The sequence below is a fragment of the Platalea leucorodia genome, assembly GCF_965183815.1.
Source record: "Platalea leucorodia genome assembly, chromosome: 5".
In the NCBI taxonomy this organism is placed as follows: Eukaryota; Metazoa; Chordata; class Aves; order Pelecaniformes; family Threskiornithidae; genus Platalea; species Platalea leucorodia.
Window position 1 is genome coordinate 44,977,966 of NC_138827.1, and position 26,926 is coordinate 45,004,891.

General features: G+C 42.5%; 2 protein-coding genes across 11 annotated transcripts in view; one reads left to right on the forward strand and one right to left on the reverse strand.

Annotated features, from left to right (window-relative positions):
* The window catches only part of GPSM2 (G protein signaling modulator 2), a 32,687-nt gene extending 21,809 nt beyond the window's left edge, over window positions 1-10,878 (forward strand). For 4 of the 5 annotated variants that reach the window (XM_082312292.1, XM_082312294.1, XM_082312290.1 and 1 more), the window contains 11 exons: window positions 458-600; window positions 1,163-1,286; window positions 1,570-1,685; window positions 2,735-2,890; window positions 3,711-3,819; window positions 4,238-4,367; window positions 4,965-5,065; window positions 7,125-7,301; window positions 8,100-8,262; window positions 8,399-8,616; window positions 10,285-10,878. In XM_082312292.1, the coding sequence (XP_082168418.1) occupies window positions 458-600; window positions 1,163-1,286; window positions 1,570-1,685; window positions 2,735-2,890; window positions 3,711-3,819; window positions 4,238-4,367; window positions 4,965-5,065; window positions 7,125-7,301; window positions 8,100-8,262; window positions 8,399-8,616; window positions 10,285-10,449 (1,602 nt within the window). In that variant the 3' untranslated portion in view covers window positions 10,450-10,878. The remainder of the gene's footprint in view (window positions 1-457; window positions 601-1,162; window positions 1,287-1,569; window positions 1,686-2,734; window positions 2,891-3,710; window positions 3,820-4,237; window positions 4,368-4,964; window positions 5,066-7,124; window positions 7,302-8,099; window positions 8,263-8,398; window positions 8,617-10,284) is intronic. The other variant, XM_082312293.1, reaches the window with a different exon arrangement.
* CLCC1 (chloride channel CLIC like 1) lies at window positions 8,107-26,735 on the reverse strand. 6 transcript variants are annotated; one of them, XR_014228210.1, is made up of 13 exons: window positions 26,578-26,735; window positions 25,648-25,788; window positions 24,239-24,334; window positions 23,230-23,337; window positions 22,052-22,273; window positions 17,990-18,130; window positions 16,701-16,794; window positions 14,376-14,473; window positions 14,149-14,295; window positions 13,250-13,549; window positions 12,473-12,714; window positions 9,176-9,913; window positions 8,162-8,244 (listed from the first exon to the last, which is right to left on the reverse strand). XR_014228210.1 is itself a non-coding variant. In XM_082312310.1 (12 exons), exons 2-11 carry the CDS (start codon window positions 25,777-25,779, stop codon window positions 12,487-12,489), a joined length of 1,566 nt encoding a protein of 521 aa, XP_082168436.1. In that variant the 5' UTR covers window positions 25,780-25,788; window positions 26,578-26,735; the 3' UTR covers window positions 8,107-8,244; window positions 12,473-12,486. The 6 variants fall into 6 exon arrangements, 4 of the variants coding, with proteins under 4 accessions (XP_082168436.1, XP_082168439.1, XP_082168437.1 ...); XR_014228211.1 differs by lacking the exon at window positions 8,162-8,244 and adding an exon at window positions 8,643-8,681; XM_082312310.1 differs by lacking the exon at window positions 9,176-9,913 and having other exon boundaries at window positions 8,107-8,244.
* Window positions 26,736-26,926: the final 191 nt, after the last annotated feature.

The window sequence follows — 26,926 nt, forward strand, 5'->3', positions numbered from 1 at the left end:
CTAATGCATGTTACTGAACCCTGTTGTATTGGTAATGAGTGTGCCACCTTGCAGAGGGAAGTAAATACTGAATATTCAATTATTTCTTCTAGACAGTAGGACTCTGTTAGTTGTAGGATAGTTGGTTGCACCTGGAAGACGATAGATCCAGATTAATAAATATTATCCTGTTTTGTGGTTTTGTTTTTTATTTAATTTAATTCTTAACAATAATTGGCCTCAAGAATTATTATGTATCTTGCACCTCAAAAGGAAGTAGTATGCAAAACAATTTGATTGAGGGATGTGACTGGGTGGGAGTGAGGTGGGTGATAAGATGATGTTCAGAATGGGCAGAGCATGTGTTGACAACTAATTAACAAACTTTTTTTCCCCATCTGTGGATTGTACTAATAGTTGTTGTGACACAAGACTTTGAAGCATAAAATTTGAATGCCTTATTTCACTTTTGGTTTAGGTTGGAGAAGCAAGAGCACTGTATAATCTGGGAAATGTGTATCACTCTAAAGGGAAAAATGTAGCTAGTGCCGGGACTCACGATCCAGGGGAACTTCCAGATGATGTGAAAAATGCTTTACAAAAAGCTGCAAATTATTATGAGTAAGTAGTAGCTTTAAATGTTGGGGATTGAGAGGATATGGTTATCTAGGTCATTAGAATATTGGGAGATTTGTGGTGTCGTGAACTACCCTGTGGCACGCTTCTATTCAGAACAGTGGTACCTGTGAATTCTTTCCCTTTGAAACGGGAGAGTGCGCTACTTTTTTGTTATGCCCTCAATTTAAGTGTACCTCTTATTACCCCATAAGTCCTTCCTTTATGTTAGAATCCAGTAGTACTCTTCAAACCAGACTGAGGCGACAACAACAGGACCTTAGTATACTTTTATATAACGCAGCTCTGTAACTAGAAGCGAGCACACCAGCTTGAGTAAGAATGCAATTAAGTTCGGTATCTCACAGCAAATGTTTCCTGCTCAGTGGAAGATTTATGGTTGCATAAGGGCCATTAAAATAGGCCAAAGTAGAATACCTCTACCTTTTCATTTATATAAATGGAAGGATTTTTTAATTATTATTATTATTTAAATGACTGTGAGAAAAAAAAACAACAACCCTCTTAAAAGTCACTATTCTTCCCCTTCTCACTTACCCCGGAACAGGGAAAACCTGGCAATAGTAACAGAGCTGGGTGACAGAGCAGCACAAGGACGTGCCTTTGGAAATCTGGGAAACACACACTATCTTCTGGGCAACTTCAGGAGTGCAGTTTTGGCCCATGAACAGGTACAACAATGTGCTCGTAAGGAATTGTGTTCTAGCAAAGTATCACCGGTTGCTCCTGATCTTAAGTACATGTGTTGTGTTGGATCTTGTTGCAAGCTTTTTCATGCAAGTTTTAAACCTTAATGGCAGAGCTTCAAGTTTGGGTGTTCTTTTCAAGCATTGTTGGCCTAAAGAACAGATACAGATGCGCGATGGAAAAACTATGAGCATGCATTTCTGTATGCAAATGTATCTTACAAAGTACAAAATTGAGTAAATAATGCAATTATTTCACATTTTAAAGCGTCTCCTAATTGCAAAAGAATTTGGTGATAGATCAGCGGAAAGAAGAGCGTACAGCAATCTTGGAAACGCCTACATATTCCTGGGTGAATTTGAAACCGCTTCTGAATACTACAAGTTAGTTGACTGCTTATAAATATAATTTATACCTCTTGTTGTACAGTTTACTTCTGTTGTGCCTGGTACTTAAGCTCACTGTAGAATAGCCATCTCTTCAAAATACACTTAGAAAATAGCTGCATTTGTTTAGCAAAAATAACGTTTTCCCCTAGTTGTTTAACTGTTCTGGTTCTTTCAAGGGAGGGGCAGCATTAATCTTTTTTTTTTTTTTTTTTTTTTTTACCTTCTTTGTTTCTTTACATAGATTCTTTGCAGCACTGTAGACATCTTTCTGTTGATAGGCATTTATTCCCCTTTATTCTAGAAGCAAGCATTACTGTCTTAGCTCTGAGCGAGTTCTGGAATGACGTGAGTGACTGTAATACACCCGAGATGGGTAGCTGTCTCGGGTATACTCACTAGCTGAGACAGGTGGTGCACGGCAACATGATTTTACATACTTAGGCTGTATTTTCAATCAAGACCTTTTTCTTGATCTCCGCACCACTAAGCAGTTGCTGCTGTAACTTGGGAAAATCCAAGCTCGGCAATGATGCAGCGTAGGTGTTACTAGCATCTTATGTGGATTTCAGAGCTTACCCGCTCTTGCCGAAAAGGGAAAAAAAGCCACAATACTGAGCAGATTCCTCTTAGCACTCAGATTCTTCTTACGCAGCAGGGGCAGGCTGGCTTGGTGGTTATAGGACTGTCTTGCTCATATTGATGGAGAACATACAGTATTTATTCTAATGCTGGAACTGAACTGTTTCTACTGTCAGGAAAACCACTATAAATTATTGATGAATGAATTAAAATGAGAAGATGCTGTTTGAGGGATCAGTCTGCTCTCTAATAAAGTAAATGGAAACAGGTTGCAGTGGAGGGGAGTGGCAGACAGACACTTAAAATCTTGTGAGAGTTTGCAAGACAGTAATTTATTAGCAGTTAATTTGCCAGCCCGGTGTCCTAATTTGTTTAATTTGTATAATTGATTTTTAGTCGCGCAAGTACACTTTTAAAAACTTTTCCTTATAGTGATTTCTGAGGTGACTCACCCTTTCTTTCAGGAGGACGTTACAGCTGGCTCGACAGCTTAAAGACAGAGCTGTGGAAGCACAGGCCTGCTACAGCCTTGGGAACACGTACACTTTGCTTCAGGACTATGAAAAAGCAATTGATTATCATTTGAAACACCTTGCGATTGCTCAGGAATTACATGATAAGTAAGCCCTAAGAGATTGTTTAATTTATGTATGACACTTAAACCAAATCCTGTTACCTCTAACTCTGCTGTCGTTGTTCCCTATGTGACAGCTGACTTGATGTGAATTCCCTACAGTGCTGGGCTCCAGCTTTCATATGGGGGAAAAAAAAAAATTACTCATGGAAGTATTGCAGTTAATGAATCTGAGATGAAAGAGGAATTGATGATGACTGTCTCTACATCTTCTTCTGTCAGCATCTTCTTTGTAAATTAAGGAAAAGAAAAGCAGATCTCTCTTTTTCACGACTTCATTATAATAATTTTGCATACCTTCACAAGAATACGTCTCCTACTTTTCCACAAATTAAGAAGATGGGAAGGGATGGGGAAAGGAGAGTAATACAGTAGCAAGTAATGCTTATTTTATAATCACAATTTCTAAGGCCTTTTTTATAACATTGGGTAAAACTAAAGTTTTTTACAACTTCTAAATGCACTTCTTCTAACTCAATAAGCAGAATATATGAATAATAATAAGGCATGCAATCTGAAGAAAAGCAAAGTAGGTTATGAAATGTTCCATGCTTGCAAAACTGAGTGACTTATGTTTGCTGTGAGCTTAAAAATTAAAATTTTGATTATATTTGCTTATATTTATAGTTATACGCAGATCACACTCCTTTAAATACAATACTTAATGTGTTGGTGTTGGGCTGGTTTCTGATGATAGCCTTCATTTTTCTTGGCACAGCAATCTTACTGTGGCAATATTAGGAAAACCTGACCCCTAGTGTTCAGTGAGTAAAGGTGTAAGTGAAAACGTCTTTTATTTTTTGCAGAATTGGTGAAGGAAGAGCCTGCTGGAGTTTAGGGAATGCATATACTGCTCTGGGAAATCACGACCAAGCTATGCATTTTGCAGAAAGGCACTTGGAGATTTCAAGAGAGGTATGATTTTCTGTGTATGTTGGCTGGTTGGTTTTTGCTCTTGCTTACGCAGTGATTTTATGGACGTGTGTCTATGCACGTAATTTTGAATAATGGAATGGATTTTGAATGATTTCTGGGATAGTGGATTCCAAATTTTCATCCAGTTCTCACTGCAAGTAGCTCCTTAGTTCTTGTGCCACTTCCGATAATGTCAGCATGGAATTGCAAGTCAATAGCCTAGCAGAGGTTATCTTAGGCTTTGTTAGGTACCTTTTAGTTGTTACGTACTTCATTAAAAAGATGATTCTCTGTTTTCAACCAGGAGAACTTTTTCGGCCTTTTTCTCCCATAAATCTAGGGGACAAGGTTTGCTTTGTATTTACATACGTGTAGTCTTTGTTACAGTAATAGAACTGCTTATTTTATTTGGTTGCAGGTAGGAGATAGAAGTGGGGAGCTCACTGCTAGACTTAATCTCTCAGATCTTCAAATGGTTCTTGGATTAAGCTACAGCACAAACAACTCCATGATGTCAGAAAGCCACGTGGTAGAGAACAGTTTGAATGGTACGTGCCTCTTTCTGCAGTACTTTCCAACAGTGAACCTCAAAAAGAATCTGTTGTTTGCATTGTTTTCTGACTACAGATGGTTGAGTGTGTGTGTGCGTGTCCGCCGCTAACCCAGCAAAAAAAGGTTGTTATTGGACCCCTTCAGCTCCTTCTTTTCTGGAGGATTTACATTGTGAATCACGGTTACTGCTTAGTTTCTTCACATAATGTTTCTAATTGTTCCTTCCCCCCCCCCCCCTTTTTTATGTGGAGATTTATCTGTTTGCTGCCAAATTACGTCTTTCCTTTTTTTCTTCCTACAATCTTAGCGACACTGGGGGGGTTACAGTAGAACCCACTTCATTTGATGTTCCTCTGTTCAAAGATCCACAGTCCTCCTCTGTGTCCCATGAAAGCAACTTACATAGCTTAGATCAGTGTGGTTTTGAAGGCTGCTTTTCCTAGTGGTTAGTTATTCTCTGCTGATATATTGAGCTGCACTGGTTTGGAACTCAGAGTTGCTGTACCTTGGACCTTAGATGCGTACAGCCACAGCTTTGAAGGTGACATCATAGATCTCAATGATAAAAAGATGAACTTGATGCTTTCTTGAAGGTACCAGACCAAGAGTAGGACGCCGCCACAGTATGGAGAACATGGAACTTATGAAATTAACACCAGAAAAGGTTGGCACTTTTCTTCTTTCTGTTCCGCTGGTGAGATTGCAATGAAATGTTTCTAAGGGTTTAACTTCAACAGTTAGGAATAGTCAGAAGTTTTATACTTGACAAGTCTGAAAGAACTCAGCAGAATGTTGATATGTCATTCGCATCCCCTTTTTAATTTACTTGATCTGAACAGTAAGGTAAAAGCAGGTCTAACAGTTCTAACAAATAACACTTTTGTCACGTAGGTAACAGTCAGCATCTTACATACAAAATGGTTGTAACGGCTTGTGGAAAGCTTGCTTTATTCCCCCCCAAATAAGAGAGAATGGGGTCCTGTAGTGCGCATCAAAGGAATTCCTTTCACCGCCCCTTTAAAAGCGGTTTGAGGCTGCAGCATGAAAGTGATTAAGGGTAAAATTCCTAAGCTTTAGCTCAGCTGTTCTGAACCTTTTTTCTTTGGTTACAGTCATTTTATAGGCACTTAACGTACCTGTTCTGTTTTTCACTTTGGGATTTCAACCAACTTGCAAGCCATTAGGAGTTTCAACATCCCTCTTGAGTAAGGATGCTGTTTCTGAAGTGCTGAAACCGAGTCACAGATAGATGGGTAACGTAACTTCCCCCCAGGCTCAGAGAAATCTCTTGTAGCTGGGCGCTCCTGATTAAAATCCTTATGTCAGTCTTTGAGAGCCTGCCTTCAAATTCTGTCTGCCTTTAAACGGTGGGCCGGCTACCTAAACGACTCCAGGGGCAGACTGAAATTGCTGTTTTTCCCTCCATACTGGGATATCTAATTCCCATCTCTTCAAGTGATGCAAAGCCTGCCGTCGTGTTTATCAACTAGGAAATTAAATCTCAAAGCTTACATCTGGACAGTTGGTACCGCTGAAGGCAGCACTGATGCTCAAGAGCCTCTTTCTGTACTGATTTAAAAACGTCTTGGGTTTAGTCCAGGGTGATTTCTCTGCGGGGAACCTCTAAGCTTGTGGCCAGTATCATCAGCTGTATTTCCTTACTCTCTGAACCTACTTATCTGCAATATCTTTTAAAATACAGAGCCTGTGATAGTCTGTGCCCTAAATAGACTAAAATGTTTCATGTAGATTTTGTAATAAAGTATTAACCTAGTATTGCAGCGCAGCTCCTATAAAGGGCTTTTTTCAAGATACTCATTTAGTAGGTTCTGAAAATTCATTCCATAAATGACTGATATATAGAACAACGTGTGGCACCAGCACGATGGTTTGATTGTACAGGCTGCCCTCTTCTCAGAGTTGGGATCTGTGTGCTGATCTTCAATAAGCCTTGAAAAGGCAAGCCATTTGGGTAGGCAGTGTTGCCAAAAGATTTGTGACTGCGTTCACAATTCTGATGTTGAATGAAGAAAAAAATGTGGTTTTATTCAGTTATAAGAGTTTGTCGCTTGTAGATAAAGCTGTCGGTTTTGTGGATAATCCTGTTACTTTGGAAGAGAATTTAGGGAAAACGTCAGGTTGATAAAACTATGCATTCTGTTACGCAAGAATTCATGCAAACGAGATGGTTATTCCTGTTTGCTCTTGTGCTGGCATTCCTCTCCCTCTTCCTTTTCAATCTTTACTGGGAATTTTGTGCATATCAAGGGCTTCATGGAAGGCTGGTTGAGTATCTGGGTTTGTATAAGGGTTTGTTTTGCTCTAACGCTTTGTAAAACCGTGGATTGATTTTTTTTTTTTTTTTTTCTTTCCAATTATAAGAATGTCAGGTGGGAAATGCCAGCTGTAGCTGCATTTTAGCATTCACGGTAACTACAGTTCCTGCACTGCAGTCAGCAAGGAAAACTTCAGCGTGTTTGATTAAATATACTGTTTGAGCACGTTTTAATCAATCAGTCAGGTGTCACACTACAGTTCAGTTACAAGACTGATGAGTAACAGTATTAACCTGCTTCAGGTAACAAAAGCTCAAGTAATAGAACCGACACCTAAGTTTTCACATCCTAGTGGCTGGATAAAGTAAATAATGTAAAGCTGCTTCATTTTGGGGAGGAAACGCAGCAGCAAATAAGAGGTAACAGTATACATAATTAAAATCAGAAGGCTTAATTTCGTGACTCTTGTTTTCTTAGGTTCAGAACTGGAACAGTGAGATTCTCGCTAAACAGAAACCACTGGTTGCCAAACCTTCAGCAAAACTGCATTTTGTAAATCGACTAAAAAGCAAAAAGTACAAAAACGGCACCGCTTCCAAAGTTTTGCAGGATGCCAGTAATTCTATTGATCATCGACTTACAAACTCTCAGAGGGTAGGTTTGGCGAGCTGTGGAGATCATAGCCTTTACTAATCTCTGTCGGATCAAAAGCATGGAAAACACATTCCTGCAGCTGTCCATTTCACTTTTACTTGATTTAAAGACTGTGGCTCTGTAAAACAATGCAGAATCTGCCATTCTACAGCTGTCTCGTGGGTGGTGCCAGCTTTAAGCTTTTCCTGCTATTGGAACATCTTTTTCCTGGTGGATTTTCTAAAGTTACAGCTTTGCACGTATATTTTATTTCTAGTCTATTCTAGACCCTGCTTCTCCAAACTTAAAAAAAATCTAGTTTTTCTGATTCAGACAGTGGGAGATACTTTTGACGTATTTTTTAGGTTATCGCACTCTTGACAGAAGTCAGGTAAAAATAAAAGAACGGAGTCATTTGATCTAGATGAGAGTTGAGTGCTTTTGACCATAGACCTGAAGAAACAATGGAAACTGCTCATTGCTGCTCTTGTTTTTTTCTTTCATGGGCATTTGGGGTTTGGGTGGATTCATGGCTGCGGAGGAGTAACTCCAGTTGTACCCGTCAGAATACTGTTTCTTTCTGTTTCAGAAAATGAAATGTTTCTAATATATTTTACCTTCCAAAAACGCTTGCCCTATTCTTAGCATTTCCTCTTGCGATAAATCTCTGTCTATAGAAACGGATGACTAAAAAAATTCATTTAATGCATTTCAGATATGCAAATACCAAACATTTTACTGGACTGAAACTGTGATGCAGTTGTCTAGTTTTAGGCACTCTTCAGTTCAAAATACCCCTAATGCTTCTCTCCTCTTCAGAAAAACAGTCGAGAGACAATGGCGGATGAAGGGTTCTTTGATCTGCTGAGCCGATTCCAGAGTAACAGGATGGATGATCAGAGGTGCTACTTCCAGGAGAAGAACAGATTCTCAGCTGCTTCAGTGGCAACATCCTCTACTCCACCTAAAACAATGAGAAAATGTAATTGTTGAAAAGTAAAATCCATATCTGACTTTAGTTCCTGTCAAATACTACTTCAAAAATGTATTTGCATGCAAGACTTACTATGGAAAGGAACTTATTTCTAGGCTAACTTTTTTTTTTTCCTCCTCCCCAGCCTTTTCTACTTCTTTAGTCTCACCCCACACAGATGAATTTCTAGACCTACTCGCTAGCTCCCAGAGCCGCCGGCTAGATGACCAACGTGCTAGCTTTAGTAATCTACCTGGTCTTCGTCTCAATCAACACAACAGTCAGTCCGTCCTGGGTCACCTCATGGCAAGTAACAACAGAGAACTGGATGACGACTTCTTTGATATATTGATAAAATGTCAGGTAAGTTTTTGACAGAAATTCTTCAGATTCTGAGGCTTCGAGGATTTGATTTGTGCATCCTCCTTCTACCATGTTTATCATGTGGTTTAAGAAACAGATTGATTTGGCAGATAAGGAAGAACAGAGAACAAAAAATAAGGAATTTTTTTTCCAAGGTTTGGGATTTTTTTTACAATTTTTTAAATTTTTTTTTCTCCAAATTATCCAGTGTCTAGTAAGTGCAATTTTGGTATTTATACCATGTTAACCATTTAAAGTAACCAATGCTGAAGGGAAACAAGTGAGGAGTATTAAAAGGAGTATGTAAAATGTTTTTAAGAAAATGTATTTAGATCTGGCTTGTTAGGAGGGCACCTGATACACCAGCAATCCTAACTTACCAAGTGAAAGAATTCAGTATCAAAGTTTTGGTGGCTATAGTGATCATCATTCAGATTCTGTTAAGTTTAAATAGTAGTTCATGGCAATACACACGTGAGGTGTCCGATTGTCAGGTAGAGCATGGTATATATACCAATTGGAGGAAAGAGAATTTAATTAAAAAGGCTTGGTGTTTTACCTGATGGGTTGATAAGGATCTCAAAACACAAAATTCAGATACTGAGTTCTCCAAAGGTAAGTAAGTATGTTAGCTTGGGTGGGAAGCGGCACCTGGAATTGAGTCTACAATGACCGCGTTCATCAACCTGATGAAATAGCATGTTCTGTTTTAGCAGCTTGTCTGTTTACTTCTTTGAGTCAAGCAAAGAATTGAGAGATTTTTGTCTCTTCACGTGCACTATGTGTAGCAAACGTAACACGATGGCTGACTGTGCTTATTGAGAACGGAATGGAAAAATTTCATCCCCTCAGTCATTACGGACGCTGCTGCTTTAAACAGAAGCACAAAAGGGTAGCCGATTCTTGAGACTTTTTCTCTCAAAAATGCCTCTGTTCAAGGTCCATCCTCTCTTCGTAGCGAACACCGAAAGCCAGGCCTTTCTGAAGCGACCCTCTGGCTCGCTCGGCAGCAGCCTGTTGCTGCTGAGAAATCCTCATTCCCAGCTAAGGCGAAGGCGCTACCGGAGATGGGTGCAGCCCAGGGCCAGACCGAGGGTGGTGACAGGCCCATACTTGTACAATCTGACCAGGAGCAGGTGGCTGTGCGGAAGGAGCACAGAAACCATCTCGGAGGTGTTAAGGGAACTGCTCCTTGACCTTGTAACCAAAACGTACCAGAGCCTTGTCAGTTTGGAGAAAGACTTTCTCTCAATACTGCCTTTCCAAATCTGACAACAGTGTGCCCGATTTTTACTCCCTGTATAAGGAAAGGAAGACAAACATATTTTCTGTTGTATGAGACTAGAAATACCAGGTACTAATGCTAAAATTCTTCTTCTGAACAAAGGGCACTTAAATTTCATTCTGCAGTATGAACAAGAACTGAATTGGGGGGTTTATTTTCGGATACATGTGGACAGGTGGTTCGGAGGAACCATTTTAGCTACACTTGCACTCTTAACTTACTAATTTAATTTGAGAAGTTTAACTTGAAACAAAACTTAAAAATTAAATCCTTGTAATAGCTTTAAATCTGAAAACAGAAGCTTTTAGTTATTTTTCACTTCTATTGTTCACTTATTTTATTATATATATTCCTGTAAATATTATTGCTTGGTCTGTCTGTAGGGTTCCAGACTGGATGATCAACGATGTGCTCCTCCATCATCTGCAAAAGGCCCAACTGTGCCAGATGAAGATTTCTTCAGCCTGATTTTACGATCACAAGCTAAAAGAATGGATGAACAAAGAGTCCATCTACCCTCAACTAACTATAAAGGGACCAAATTCTAGCTGAAGAAAGAAACAGGCACGTACTGTACAGTAGCATCTTAGGTGTCATTTTTGTTTGCTGGAAGAACATACATGCCTTTGTACAGAAGACTGCAATTAGTAGTTTTGTCCCCTTTCTAATCATTTTTTGTATAAATCGCAGCAGCATCACACTCATGACCCGTAGTTAGAGTTGCTGCTGCTCTCTGCAGTTGGCAGCTGCTTTTAGCGGCGTCTGAGATACTGATCACTGTATCTCCCTCTTAACTGCCTCTAGTCTATGAACATTAAAACTAATTTTTTTCCCTGTTAAGGTATTCTCATTGCTGATGTGTGGATTCTACCACTGTCTCCGTCTAGCGTAAGACCTAAATTTGTATGTTCTTTTTAAAGAAAACTTGATCATTTTTTTTCCTGATTTGGACCTCCCTGGAAAAAGGTCCTGTTTTCTTTTATACTTTTTGTAAAAATAAAAAAAAATTTGAGAAACCGCTTCAGTACTCAGACTGTCTTTGTGTTTTCCAAACTGTGTTTCTGCACTCGTTCTTCTTACAAAAAGAAAAAATTAAAAAAATCAAACCCTAGTTTTAATTCTGTTTAATACAAAAATAGTCTTTTCAAAACACGCTGGGGTTTTTTGGTAATATTTAGTTAAGTGTTTCCTGTACTACTCAGCACAGTTTTACAATCAGAAGAATTTTTTAGGAAGATATACTCCTTTTTAAGGCATGGCTGCCAGTGCTGTTCTATAGGTTGTGTGGTCCCTGTCCACCACCAGCAGTGTCCATGCAGCAGGGAATCCCAGGGGTGGTAGGTGCCTGGCAGGAACTACGGCGGCCCTCAGGCAATTCCTGCAGTAACTGAATTTAAAATGTTACAAACAGTAAACTTATGTATGCTGCTTATTACTTGACCTCAGCTACTTCTTCTCTTGGTAAGGACGTGCTATGCTGGGGTAGTTCTTGGGAACAACAGTTGTAACTTAGTCTTCCCCTCGGTAGAACGCCTGCACTGAGGTAATGCTTGGGCAGCCTGAGGGCTGTATGGTGTTTTAAGCGTAGGTATCCTGAGTTAGAAGCCGCTGACTTTAACACCAAAGGTGGCAAACTGTTCACCCTTCAGGTATTTGTAAATGAAGTGATGCAAACTTTTAATTGAAGCATTATACCCCTAGAGAAGAATCTAGGGTTAATTTTAGCTTCGGAGTAAAATGGCATTGTAAGAATCGTTAAATAGACACAGGCTGCACGTAATTCAAGAACTATTTTACAGTTACTGAAAGTTTTACCAAGATTCTCTTGCAGCTTTTTTAGCACTCAACGCTGATTTCTACTGAAACTCTCCTCCTGCTTTTAAGGAAAAACAACACAATATTCTTCCAACGCCATGTGTTACCATCAGTTTATCCTGCTGATCTTCAGTACTTTTATTTAGTGCTTCCCATTCCCTGGTCAGCTTTGGATTGCCCTAAAAAACAATCTGACACAACATCAGCTTCTCACTCCTCTGCAAATTACGGAACTAGAAGAAAATCATCAAGCTGTCCTACGACTGAGCTGACAAGCAGCAATGCTACTTACTTCAGAGTGAGTTTAAAGAATACAAACCAAAGATAGTCCTGAGACTTCTAGTTGAACTGCAGTTAGTCTTTTGTGAATTATATGAATATCAGCAACTTTGACAGTTACCTGGTTAGGCTTATGTTTGCTAGATCAGAGCGTATCAGTGCTTTCCCACCACAGAATAGCTAGTTTTACTCAAAACTTAGGACACAAACTTGATTTCAAACCAGCAGCAGCACCCACGAGCCTGTCTTCTTGGCCAATTAAAGTTGCATTATCTTACTTAACACATTTACTTCAAAGTCCAGCAGTAGTACATATACTCAGTCTCTCCCTTTTTAACACCCCTCCTTACAGCTATGCTTACTAATGCTCTGACCAAAGACAAGCTCCCATCAGCTTACCGATGGTCTCTTTTCTACATTTGAGAACTAGAGCAGAAATAGGGAGTATGTGACAACTAAAGACGAGACAAAACTTACAGCCTGGGGCTTCCTTAGTCTCCTTCCTGCGAGTCCCGTGAGCTGCTCTTTTCCTTCTCTTCACATGGTTCCACTGCAGAACTTTTCCCTTCTAGGTTTTTATTAGGATCACAATTTTCTCCAGTCTCTCGCTCTGCTTTGCCTGCCTCCTGCTTCTGCTGCTCAAGTGCATGTTCTTCAGTAGAGTTTTCAGCTGTGATAGTTTCTAGTCTACAAACTTCAGACTCAGTGTGCCATCTATTCTGTAAAAATCAATAATAAGCTATTAAGCAAGCAATCCGAAGTGATGGCATCTCTTGCTGCAGCTGCGTCTCAGCTCAAGGGGCACCCCAAAGCATGACTGTTTGTTTGGTTTTTCCCTGGGGAAGCAGTACATGTAAATAAGCACCACCTGGAGTCTAAGGCTGTTTGTTTTTCTATAGTTTACAGGAAAGTCAGCACTGCTTTTTTTGCCCGCCTTTCCTCTATGGGTAATCATTATTGCCCAGGCTGACATAAGTACTGATCTCTCAAAACAGAAGTTATTTAAGTCTTTACTATAAAGAGTTTTAATTCAGTAGTTTCCTGCCACAGTTAGCCATTGCACAGTATTTTTCCAGAACAAAACACGCCCAAGATACCAATACCAAATTGTTCTATAGGGGACCAGGTACTTCCTTAACTAACTCCTCTCTCCCCAAGATTTGGGTTAAGCTTGTTGTTTAAATGTGTTCTAGCAGATGACACTGAAATCTATGAAATTTAATCCCAGCTCAAAGAGCACCAGGACTAACATACACCGGACACAGGCTCCGGTTTGCGAGGCTCTTCTACTTGCGTATCTGGTTCATTGCTCCTGTGCCCGATGTCAGGCCGCCTGCTGCCATTCCCTGGTCTCACAGGAGCGTCTCCTCTGTCGTAAGGTCCTCTACAAATGTAAGGAAGCTTCTGCGAATAATAGCCATCTGATTTACTCCCGTCGTATTGCCCAAAGTCTATTCTCTCCCGTTGACTGTCAGGTGGAGGAAGACTTTTCTTTTGAGAAGGTGTTAAGTATCTTAACATCGACACTGATGATCCTGCACCATAGCAGAAAGCCTGGGGGGGGGAAGAACAGAACACCAAATATTTGCAGCCTGTAGTTTTCACACAGAATTCAAAGCCACATATCTGAAAAACGCTGAAAGACAAGCTCAGGCGATCAGAATGGCTACAATAACGTCCAAGCTTTCTGCAGCCCGACCGCGCTGCCGGAACTGCCAGACTGGATGTAGTTCTTCTTTGGTGCTACAGTAAAGATGCTGAAGACTCTAACTCAATGCTTTCATATACAAAATGCCAATTATATGCATCACTGTGTAATGACACAAAGAAGAAACGGGAACTAAGCTGCAATAAACTGTCGTAGAGTCTAAGATTTCAAGCAGTTCAATGCTGGTTTATCCCGCCTGGGGAGGGGGGGAGAGATGCGGTTTAAATACAAACTTACCTATTTTAATTGCTAAACCAACTGCACTAGAAAGACTTTATCAAGAAAAAATTCCCTTGTAGAAATAATTCCATCTGTGCTAAGAAATCTCTTCAGTAGTATAAATAAGAAAGAAAGAATATAATAGATAATAATACCTAAATATAAATAAGTTTAATATATAAAAAATAAAACTGAGCTTTTAAATAGAAGATAAATCTATACAAACCAGGACAGCCAGAGCCATGATAATTAGCACCGGAACCTGCAGAATAAATGGTATCTCCTTCATAAGCGCTTTGATGAATTCACCAATACCTTGTCCTACGTACTTCAAAGGCTCAGTTACAAAATTGGTGAAAGTAATTGCCAATGCCTAGAAAAATACAAATAGAAAAGTAGCGTTGTCACTGATGGCAGACATCAACATGAAGTCTCCTTAGGCTGGGCATATACCTTTGTGGGTGGAACCAGCAAAACAGGATTTACTAGCAGAGTTTCATAGTACTTCTGACAGGGATCATCCTGGAACGTCCATTTACTTCTGAGCCATTCTGTAGTCAAAGCAGAGACATATTTTTACTACCATTAAAAATATATTTTATGACACAGCTGTAAAAGAAAGTAGCATTTCAATCACAGATGGAAGAGAACTCTTCTAGACGTGGTTCAAAGCTCAGATTTATTTTTAAAAATCTGAAATTAGCTTGGCAGTGTAGTTTGTCCAGTCATGGGGATGCAGGAAGGAGAGGGAAGGCTGGAATGAAAGAAACTGAGGTTTTCCCACAGTTAGTCAAGAAAATTCTCCTTATTAGATGAACTTAGTCCCTAGAAGCCTCAGAAGAAAAATAAGTCGCATCTGTGGGAACTATTATCTAGCACATCTTGTCCACAGCTACTGAGACAGTAGTAATTCTGAGCGTTATTACTCATCTGCCAGGCTGCAAGTAAAATGTCTATTTCGCTTGCTAGATTTCAAGAGACTCTTTTAGTTATAAGCAGTTATAAGCAGAAAACCTTACTCCTTAAGGGAACTTTTAAGTTATTGTGGTGGGTTGACCCTGGCTGGATGCCAGGTGCCCACCAAAGCCGCTCTATCACTCCCCTCCTCAGCTGGACAGGGGAGAGAGAATACAACGAAAGGCTCGTGGGTCGAGATGAGGGCAGAGAGAGATCATCCACCAATTACCCTCACGGGCAAAACAGACTCAGCTTGGGGAAATTCGCTTACTTTATTACCAATCCAAGCAGAGTAAGGTAATGAGAAGTAAAACCAAATCTTAAAAACACCTTTCACCCACCCCTCCCTTCTTCCTGGGCTCAACTTCACCCGCAATTTCTCTACCTCCTCCCCCCAGCCGCACAGGGAATGGGGGTTGTGGTCAGTTCATCACACGTTGTCTCTGCTGCTCCTTCCTCCTCAGGGGGAGGGCTCCTCACACTCCTCCCCTGCTCCAGCGTGGGGTCCCTCCCACGGGAGACAGTTCTCTGTGAACTTCTCTATCATGAGTCCTTCCCATGGGCTGCAGTTCCTCACAAACTGCTCCAGCATGGGTCCCTCCCATGGGGTGCAGTCCTTCAGGAACAGACTGCTCCAGCGTGGGTCCCCCATGGGGTCACAGGTCCTGCCAGCAAACCTGCTCCAGCCTGGGCTTCCCACAGGGTCACAGCCTCCTTTGGGCATCCACCTGCTCTGGTGTGGGGTCCTCCCCAGGCTGCAGGTGGGTATCTGCTCACCATTAACCTCCATGGGCTGCAGGGGCACAGCCTGCCTCCCCATGGTCTTCCCCATGGGCTGCAGGGGAATCTCTGCTCCGGCGCCTGGAGCACCTCCTCCCCCTCTTTCCTCACTGGCCTTGGTGTCTGCAGGGCTGTTCCTCTCACATATTCTCACTCCTCTCTTCTGACTGCTGTTGCTACCATGCAGAAGCTTTTTTCCCCCTTCTTAAATACTTTACCCCAGAGGCGCTACCACCGTCACTGATGGGCTTGGCCTTGGCCAGCGGTGGGTCCATCTTGGAGCCAGCTGGCATTGGCTCTGTCGGACATGGGGGAAGCTTCTAGCAGCTTCTCACAGAAGCCACCCCTGTAGCCCCCCCGCTACCAAAACCCTGCCACACAAACCCAATACAGTTATAAACAAGTAATTTATGACATCAGTGTTTCCACAGTTTGTTTTATAGCGCAGTCAGAACATAAACCATTGAAATTTGATGTAAACAGAGCAATCACAGCCAATAAATTCTAAAGGGAAGACCATAACAAGCACTCATTAAGAGTTGCCGTCTTTAATCTACCTGGTATAGCACTGGATAACAAATAGCAGCTAATAAAAAAAATCAGCTTTCTCTGTAAAACAGAGGAACACTAGAGTTAAGTAGCTACAGACCTAATTTCTGAAGTCCATTGTACTTGCAGGCCTGGAAGATGGGGGGGAAAAAAAGAATAATTTTTTTCTTGAATTCTGCCCTCCTATCTTCAATAAACACCACTGCATGGTACTGGGGGAGGGGAGCTGGGGAAACGCTCACAGGGTAAGTTATAAGGAAAACCACTGCCTAGAAGTAACACTGACATGCTCTAAGCACAGATTTGTGATCAGCTCTCTTTCAAAGGCCTAGAAAAGAAAGTCTTGTGGAATGGAAAAATGGTAAAACCACATGATTTGCTGAGGCAGATTCAATGTACTACTCATGACTAAATTAAGAGTATTCTTGGATACTATTACTGAATATTTTGTGATCTTAAATACTATTACAAAATAATAAAACAAGTATTTACCAATAAGACTTTCCCCCCAGTCCAACTTCTCAGCACAGACGTTATCAAACTGCCCCATTTTCGCAATTTCTGCTTGATGCTGCGCAAAGGCCAGCTGCAGGAGGAGAAGAAACACTTGTAAAACATAAACCAAGGTGGTGCTGGGCACAGAACCCCTGCGTCCATGCAGCACTGCACCTGAGCTAACGATGTTTGCTCTTAGCAGGTTTGGGTAACTACCCAGGTAAATCTGTATGAAGGAAAGTTTGCTACCTGAACAACTTAACAGAGTTAAATTCTAAGTACTTCCTGGGAATGGCTAAAAGCTACCGAGATGGCTACCTCAGAGTTATTCTCCAAATGGAGTCTGAATTACTAAAAGAGCAAACTTCAATATTCAAAGACACAAGTTCAGGGTAAAAGTAATCTGACACCTTGTTTCCTTAAAGTGTTTCTGGATTAAAAATAGAGACAGCTGCCATGCAATTACTAATTAAAACGTCAGGACATTCTCTTTTATTTTTTAAATAATTCCCATTACCAAATACCTGTATTCATTATAATTTTGCCTTACAGTTTGCAACCGACAATAAAATAGAAAAAATTAAGTCAAATCATCTGTTGAAAAACTGACATTCTTCACGGACTCAGATTGAGTCCTCTGCATGGCACTCCACTCATGTTCAAGAGCAATCCTGCTCTCTGGCACTCCACTATTCCTGGGTCTGACAAGCTACACTTAAATTCCAATGACAAGATGCGAGGACTGAAACTTTGTGGTTAGGCTATGACCTAGCAGCATAAATTCCCCCTCATTAAAACCAATACCATGCAGTCAGCTACTTTGTCACCATTAATGAAGCATTTATCTCTGGTCTATCACACGTTAAATATAAATGAAGCATTTATCTCTGGTCTATCACACGTTAAATATAGTTTCAGCCAGGGAATTCTGAGAAAGAAAAAAAAAAAACAAACAAAAAAACCCACAATATATTTTCCTAAGACTTTTCTACCAAGCTGCTTTAGACAGAGTTCATGTCTCCCTTGCCCATGCAGTGAAACCACAGTTCTACTGCTTTATGAATTTTGTGCACCTTTGCGGCAGGACAAAAGCTGACAAGGTTTCTTTTGTTGTTCTTTAAGCCTAATACACCCGTCAATATGCAAAGTAAAACGTTCATCCCTTTATTTATTTTGCAGTCAATTATTGCTTTATATAAACTAACTAAAGGAACTAAAAAATGTTAACTCCCTCATAAATGTAAAATATGAAGCCTAAAAGCCATTAGGATTTCAGAACAACTTACCTTATACAAGTAAAGCCAATTCCATGCAAAACTGATGAGAAAACTTATTAATAAAACACGTTTTAGCTGAACAAACCAATGAATACGTGTCCAGAGCTCTGTAGCTATTAAAATTACAATGCACACTAAGCACAAGAGTATCTGAAAAAGAAAACAGGAAAAAATTATGTTCCAGATTTGGAATTTTCCAAGCTTACTGCCAGTACACATGAAGGAACTTCCAACTTTTGTTTTTACTAGTGTCATTTACACAGAACAGTTGAGAGACTCTTTCCTTGCTTTCACAGCGTATCTGCAGCAGTACAAGGCAGAAGTTTCATGGCATTACTTGTAGTCACTCCTATCACAGCCTTACATTGCAGTTGCCCATTTCTCTCTTGTGATATTTAGTTATTTCTTCTTTATGATATTTATCACATTACCTACCGTACTTTAAAATTACAAAATTGATGTAATTCAGTGCTTGCGTAGTACGTGCCTGGTATGAACCACAGAACCGCTGCTGCCCACTCCTGCAGTTTGGTTACAGTCTGGCTAACAGCAGCAAGACTTCAGAGAAGCACTTTACAATCTCTTTCCATCCGAGGACCCCTAACGTGAGGTTACACTACTGACAGCTTGCTTTTTTCATTTGGCTTCCACGGACCCCCTCAAAACTAGACAGGCTACTTTCAAGATCATGTTAGCATAAAATGTTAGCATATTCTGAATTGTAAAGATTTATTCAGAGAGCTTCAGCTTATCCAACTGGATAAGCTTCAGCCGACTGGAACGTGGCTATCGGTGTCTACAGGCTGTTCAGAAGGGACAGGCCAGGAAGGAGGGGCGGAGGGGTCACCCTCTACATCAAGAAACGGATCGAGTGTGAAGAGCTGTCTCTGAAGAACAGCCACAAGCAGGCTGAAAGCTTATAGGTAAGAATCAGAGACTGAGGCAACAGAGGGAACCTTGTGGCTGATGGCTACTACGGGCCACCTGATCAAGGGGAGCCTATTGATGAAGCCTTCTTACTCCAGTGACAGGAGGCATCACGCTCACAGGCTCTCGTCCTGCTGGGGGACTTCAACCACCCCGACATCTGCTGGAAAAATAGCACGGCAAGCTGCAGGCAAGCCAGGAGACTCCTGGAATGCACTGAGGATAACTTCTTAAGCCAGGTAATAGACAGCCCTACCAGAGGGGCTGCAATACTGTACCAACACAAGTGAGCTAATTGGTGATGCCAAGACTGGGGGCAGCCTGGGCTGCAGTCATCATGCACTGGTGGAGTTCACAGTCCTGAAGGATACAGGTCAGGCGAAGAGTAAAGTCAGGACCCTGAAATTTTAGGAAAGCAAACTTCCAGCTCTTCAAGGAGTTAGTCAATAGGGCCCCCTGGGAAACCACCCTCAGGGACAAAGGAGCGGAACAGAGCTGGCAGACCTTTAAGGATGCTTTCCACAGGGCGCAAGAGCTCTCAATCCCCAGGGGTAAGAAATCAGGAAAGGAAGGCAAGAAATCAGCATGGATGAGTCGAGACCTGCTGGTCAAACTGAAGGGCAAGAAGGAAATGCACAGGCAGCGGAAGCAGGGATAGGAATACTGGGAAGACTATAGGGACGCTGCCTGCTTGTGTAGGGATGGGATCAGGAAGGCCAAGGCACAGCTGGAGCTGAACTTGGCAAGGGATGCAAAGAATAACAACAAGGGCTTCTACAGGTACGTCAGCCAGAAAGGAAGGTCAAAGAAAGCTAACCCCCACAATGAGCAAGACTGGAAAACTGGTAACAACAGACGAGGAGAAGGCTGAGGTGCTCAGCAACTTTTTTGCCTCAGTCTTCACTGGCAACCTCTCTTCCCACTCCTCTTGAGTGGATGGACAATATGGGGACTGGGGGAGCAAAGTCCCTCCCACTGTGAGAGAAGATCAGGTTCGAGACCACCTGAGGAACCTGAACATACATAAGCCTATGGGACCTGACGAGATGCATCCCAGAGTCCTGAGGGAACTGGCTGATGCAGTTGCCAAGCTACTCTCCATGATATTTGAAAAGTCATGGCAGTCCAGTGAAGTCCCTGGTGCCTGGAAAAAGGGAAACATTGCACCCATTTTTAAAAAGGGTAAAAAGGAGGGCCCTGGGAACTACCGACCTGTCAGTCTCACCTCTGTGCCTGGGAAGATCATGGAACAGATCATCCTAGAAGCTATGATAGGGCACATGGAGGACAGGGAGGCGATTCAAGACAGGCAGCACAGCTTCACCAAAGGCAAGCCCTGCCTGATCAACGTAGTGGCCTCCTATGATGGAGTGACTACATCAGTGGACAAGGGAAGAGCTACAGATGTTGTCTATCTGGACTTTGACATGGTCCCCCACAACATCCTTCTCTCTAAATTGGAGAGATATGGATTTGATGGGTGGACTGTTTGGTGGATGAGGAATTGGTTGAATGGTCACATCCAGAGGGTAGTGGTCAACGGCTCAATGTCCAGATGGAGATCAGTGACAAGTGGTCTCCCTCAGGTGTCCATATTTGGACCAGTACTGTTTAATATCTTCATCAATGACATAGAGAGTGGGATCGAGTGCACCCTCAGCAAGTTTGCAGATGACACCAAGCTGAGTGGTGCAGTTGACACGCCTGGCGGACACGATGCCATCCAGAGGGCCCTGAACAAGCTCAAGAAGTGGGCCCATGTGAACCTCATGAGGTTCAACAAGGCCAAGTGCAAGGTCCTGCACCCAGGTCGGGGCAACCCCCGGTGTATCAATACAGGCTGGGGGACAAAGGGATTGAGAGCAGCCACGCAGACAAGGACTCAGGGGTACTGGTGGATGAAAAGCTGGACATGAGCCGACAATGTACGCTCGCAGCCCAGACGGCCAACCGTATCCTGGGCTGCATCAAAAGAAGCGTGGCCAGCAGGTCGAGGGAGGTGGTTCTGCCCCTCTGCTCTGCTCTGCTCTGGTGAGACCCCACCTGGAGTGCTGCATCCAGCTCTGGTCCCTCAGCACAGGAAGGACACGGACCTGTTGGAGTGGGTCCAGAGGAGGGCCACAAAATGATCAGAGGGATGGAACACATCTGCTATGAGGAAAGGCTGAGAGAGTTGGGGTTATTGAGCCTGGAGAAGAGAAGGCTCCAGGGAGACCTTATTGCAGCCTTTCAGTACTTAAAGGGGGCTTATAAGAAAGATAGGGACAAATGTTTTAGCAGGGCCTGTTGCCATAGGACAAGGGGTAATGGTTTTAAACTAAAAGAGGGTAGATTTAGACTAGATATAAGGGAGAAATTTTTTACAATGAGGGTTGTGAAACACTGGCACAGGTTGCCCAGAGAGGTGGTAGGTACCCCATTCCCGGAAACATTCAAGGTCAGGTTGGACAGGGCTCTTAGCAGCCTGATCTTCTTGAAGATGTCCCTGCTCATTGCAGGGGGGTTGGACTAGATGACCTTTAAAGGTCCCTCCCAACCCAAACCATTCTGTGATTATAGATCCTCAGCTTAGCACTTTGTAATTCCATTTTAGAGACTATGACATTTTCACACAGTCATGCTCTTCTCTCCAACACTATACAATTTTTTTCCACAAAATTCACAAAACTCTCTAACCTATAAAATCGAAGACCTCAAATATATACTTGTCTCAATAAAAATATATTCTAGCTCCTGCAGAAGCCAACAGCTTCAGCATCTATTTGAACAAGAGACAAATCTGGAAAATTTATAATGCGCAAGTTGTCAGTTTAAGTGACAAGAAAGTACTACAGTCTAACGAGTCACACAACACAGATAGAAAAAACAGGAAGAGAAAAAAGACAGCATACCAGAAAAAAACACAAAGCTACAGTAAGAAAAGATGACCACAGCAACAAAAAACTTGAATTCTTACTTCAAGTGAATACAACGCCTCTACCTTCAGGAACCACGTAACAAAGACTGACTCTCCAAGTACAAAGGAAATAACTGCTTTACATGTGGAGTTAAGATGGTAATATTCATTGGCTAGACTTGTTCAAAGAAACTGGAGAAAACAGCAATTAAAAACAACAACAAAAAAAACCTTTCTTCTTCTCTTACCAGAAACATATTATATAGATCAATTCCAAAAGTGTCTTCAAAGCTCCAGTGCCAAGCCTTGTAATCATGGTGCTTAAAATTGATCAAAATATCACTAAGTGCATCATCCACAGCACCTGACTGCCAGGTTTCCTCATTGAGAAACCTGAGGATCTCCAAATATGTTATTTTTGTAAGGATAATCTCAGCATCGTAATGGACGTGGCCCACGTCTTCCTCAGGCTGAATTAAAAGCAAAGCAAAACAACGGTTAAAAGCTGCTTATTTGGAAATAGAAGTACCTACGAAAAACCATATCCCTATGCAAAAACTGTATTATACACCCTCATTATGTACTAACACCTTTTTGAAGCTGACTGCAGGATGAAGACATGGGACAGGGAGCACACTATGATTCTGTAATATTTTCGTTCATTCTTCTAAGCTATACAAAACACGAATTCAACTGATTTGCACTCTTTCAATTCTACAGCAAAAACCTAAAAAATGAAGTGAGTTATCTCACCTGTTATTAAAATTTTAGAACTAGTTCTCATTAACAAGTAACAATTACTAATGTGCTATGTGTGTCCTGATCACAGCTGGGTAATACAGACAGAAGTTATTAAATACTGAAATAAGAAATTTTACATTGCTAAGTATAATGTTCTTTGTTAAATGTTAATTTTGTTTATTCCTAAAAATTTATTCCTCTACCTCTGAATAGAAAAAAAAAATCTCCGAAGACAATATAATAAAGAAAGTAATAAGGTGATTCTTACATACAAACTCTAATAAGCTACTATTCCTAGATAGTTAATGTGGTAGAGTCTAAAACAAAGGCCTAAAAGGTCTACAACATACAAACAAACGCTGGCTCTTTCAAGTTGAACAGCCGTTACCATGAACTGAACAGGGTATTACTACAGCTGCATCCCAGCAATAAGTATTTAGATACATACTCTGAGTTCACGTAGTCTTCCTTTGGATGCTTTACAGATCCAATGTCAACCGTCTCTCCTGAGCAAACACTGCTAACTAACAGCGATACTTCTACCATTTTTTCCTTTGCAATTCAGTTCCCTTCATTTTAATGTAAAGTATGCCAGAATAATTAATCAATACTTGATAACTGTGAAAAACACATAAAGTAGTAATATGAATTCTAATTAGTTTTTAATGACCATTCAAATACTTACAAGGCCAAGTTTTCCAGCTTCATTTAAAATCTTATTCAAGTATCGCTTCAAAATATAAAAGCTACGGCTTTCACGTGATTTGGCATTCCTCTTCTCACATTCTGCAATCTGCAATGTAAAGACATTTTATTCACTTCTTGCTCAAACCAGCTTGTTTATAAGAGAAAAAAAAACCCTACCAACACATTAAACTCAAGATTAACAGAGGCACTTTAGTTTAGCAATAATCCCATGATTAGTAACATCAGCTAAAAAGTGTATGCCGTTGCTGAAGATACTGCTTTCCATGGGACTGGCCAGTACTGGAGATTTCAGATCTGCTAACAATACGGTTTGAATACTAACTTCAGTAAGACCAGAGATAACCAAAGATCTGGATCTCCTTAAATTCTAAGACTACATCAGAAAAAAAAGAACTGTAAAAAATACCAAGTAACTAAACCAACATCAAAATGACATATCCCGTTGCGTCTCCAAACGGCTGAGGGAAGCGAGAGCCCCGGTAGCTACACAAGCATCACCGCATCCCCCTGATCGCAGAGGAAGAAGCAGCGTGGGGGGCTCACAGCGGCTTCCGAGAGCTGCAGCACTGCACATTACAGTCAGCCACAAACAAGTTCTCTACGCCCACAACCCAACCCTTAAAATCCAACAGAACCGAACAACTTGAAAATGAAAGGTCAGGTTTCTTAGCTTTTGGCAGCACGGTGTTAACATCAACACCACATGTTTACACTGTTGGCACTGGACAGAAGCACATAGCTCCTATCAACTTCTGTTACACTATAAAACATTTTTGGAAACAGACCTCAGTAGGCAGAGCAGCAATTTGGAATGGAGTTCAAACCACTTCCGGTCTCTTCTCTGAATAAAGAGGCTCCCCCTACATAACGCACGGTCTCCCACAAATTATGCCAGCAATTTGCCTGTTCTATACTATCCAGAAAAGCAGCATCAGAAAGCACAAACTATAAAAGGCTGGAAAATATTCCGAAGTTCCATAACAAACCTTCTGTTGCAAGGAATCTACTTCCCTGGAACAACTCGATAAGATTTCGGTACTGACTGTATCCACAGCCTTATCCTCAGAGTCATGATAGTTTGCCTAAAATTACATCAGAAAAACACATATTTTTAGAATCAAAGAATTTGGTCAGTACGCCATGTTACATTTCTATAGCCAGATCACTTTAAAAGGCGCAAAGGAACTAAAAACTGAGCGTTGGCCTTCGCTGCTAGTACTCTCCCAACGATACTCCAGTTGCCTCTCTGCTGTTATTTTAGGCTGCAAATGGACAATTGCCTTAAGTTTATCTAAATGCATGCTACCTTCAAAAGGTGAGGTCTTGCCCTTTCCTCCCCCACCTGCTCTTTCGCCTCCTCTGAGTGCTGGCAAGCCACGTGGTGCATCAGATTAGATAATCGGACTGGCTAAAACCGACTCAGCAGGCAAGGGGGCAGTTTCCAGCCAGCCAAATTCCAAGTCCAGCTGGCCATGCAGCCAGCCAGACTGAAAGTAAACACACAAAGCCCCATTCTTGGTTGCATGCCTTTCCTTTCATGTTTCCTCTTTGCTCTGAAACAATATCCCATTTTTTCTGCTAATTGCTCAGACTTAGTTTTAGTAGTGAAAAATCAAGGGTGCCCGCACAACCAAGAACAGTTTACAGGGCCATGTGTGCACCTATGTACTGGATAAACAATATGCATCTCATGATATATGTAGAGTCCACTCCTCGTACAAGACAAACGAGATGATTCACCTTCTTAAAACCAGCTTTTCATATTTCATCTTCTCCTCAATGTTAACAAATTATTAACAGTACAGCACTCAGTCCCTGTTCTGATCTTCCTTCTGAAAACTCTGATGCCAGCATTACAAAACACCATTGACTTTCATAACACTCTCACACAATAAATGGGGTTTATTCCCATATTACTGGGGAACTGGATAATTCAAGTAAAATATAATCATTAACCTTAACTCCCCCAACTTTTATCAGCTCGGAACTTAATTTTCAAGATATTTAACACTAGTCTTGAGAAACCAGCAAGAGCTGCTTAACCCAGTACTTGTCAGAGAAATAACTTCTGGAGCCTCAACCTGCATAAATCAACCACCACCTGTGAAAAGACAAAAAGCACTGTTCCTGTGACTTGATCAGTGTGCAACAGACAGTCATCAGTAAAAGGCCCTGAGCTAATTATGTATAGAGATCGCTATTTTTTTCTTGCAATTTTAACAACGGACACACACCACTTTTCTGTGCATAGATGCAGACGTAACCTTATAAGACCTTAAAAAGACCATAATTCTATCATTTTCTAATGTCATGACTTAAGGGCAATCTTTCAACAGCATGTGGCCGAAGGACTGTTTGGGAGAGACACGTATTCATGCACCCTTTCTTTTTCTACCTTGTAAGGTCTTCGCATCGTTCCTGATGCCGCATCGTAATTGAGCATATCCGTGGGGTCAATCCATTCATCATCTTGAACTTTACTACTCCCTGTTAGCACCATTGCACACAATACCAAAGGAAACAGCATCCTGTATCACTAAATGTAACAAGAAATTCAGGTATTTAGTTCAGGATGGAACATGCTGCATGAAGAAAAGTGAAAAAATCTTACAACACGAAAAAACTGTTCTCCAGTGCTGTTGAAAAGCTCAGTTCTCCATGAGGCACAGTAAACTTCACTTATGTAATTTTTTTCCCAAAGAAAACACTGGCAAGAACATGCAACAATTACACTGCGTTATATGGCTGGAACAATGTAGGTAGCTGCACTTATCAGCAGGCGCAGGGCAGGGTTCAGCGTGGCTAACAGCGATGTAACAGCGCAGAACTCCTCCAGGCTTCGAGACAAGGGTCCGGCACCATTATCCCTACAGAAACTCCCACGGCAAGGCTGGCAAGGGCCGCGAGGATATTCCTGCCCGGCCCGGCCCCAGGCCGCCCGCCCCGAGCCGTAGCCCCGCAGAGGCCGACGCCGGGGCACGGCTGTTTCTCCCCGGCCAGCGACGCCAGAGGCCGTGCGCTGCAAGCGCTGAGAACGACCGCAAACCAGAAAACCCCGTGTGCTTCTCCCCCTCCTTCGCCTCGCTCGCCCCGGACACCGACGCCACGGCGTGCGAAGAGGCGCAGCCCTCAGCCCCGCCCTCGCTGCCGCCGCTCCCCCTCGCCAGTTCACCGCGACGAGCGCGGCGGGGCCCGGACAAGGCGCAGGCCGGGCCCGGCGGCACCCCCCGGACCGCGGCAGGGCTCCAGCCAGCGGCACCACGCACCAGCGGCGGGCCCCGCAGCCCCGGGCCCGCCCGCAGCCCAGCCCGCGGCCCCCTGGTACCTGACGGGCCGCAGACGGTCTCGGCCTGTTTACCCGGCCCGCAGCGCCCCGCATCGCCAGGCCCCCGGCAGCCGGGGAGGCGTTCCGCTCTGCTCCCTGCCCCTTTCGCCTGCGTTCCCGCCGCCGCCGCTCGCTCCCCAGGCCCGGCACCGCCCCGAGGCCCGGGGGCCGCCGAGAAGCGGCGGCTGAGGCTCCGCTCCGCCCCTCAGGCGCCGGCGGGCGCGGCGCCGCCTGGCGCTGCCCGCAGGGCCCGGCCTGCGGCCGCCTCAGCCCCGCCGTTCCTCGGCCGGGCGGGCCCGGGAGGCAGCGCTCCACAGCTGCAAACCAACGCGGCCGGGAGAAGCGGCGA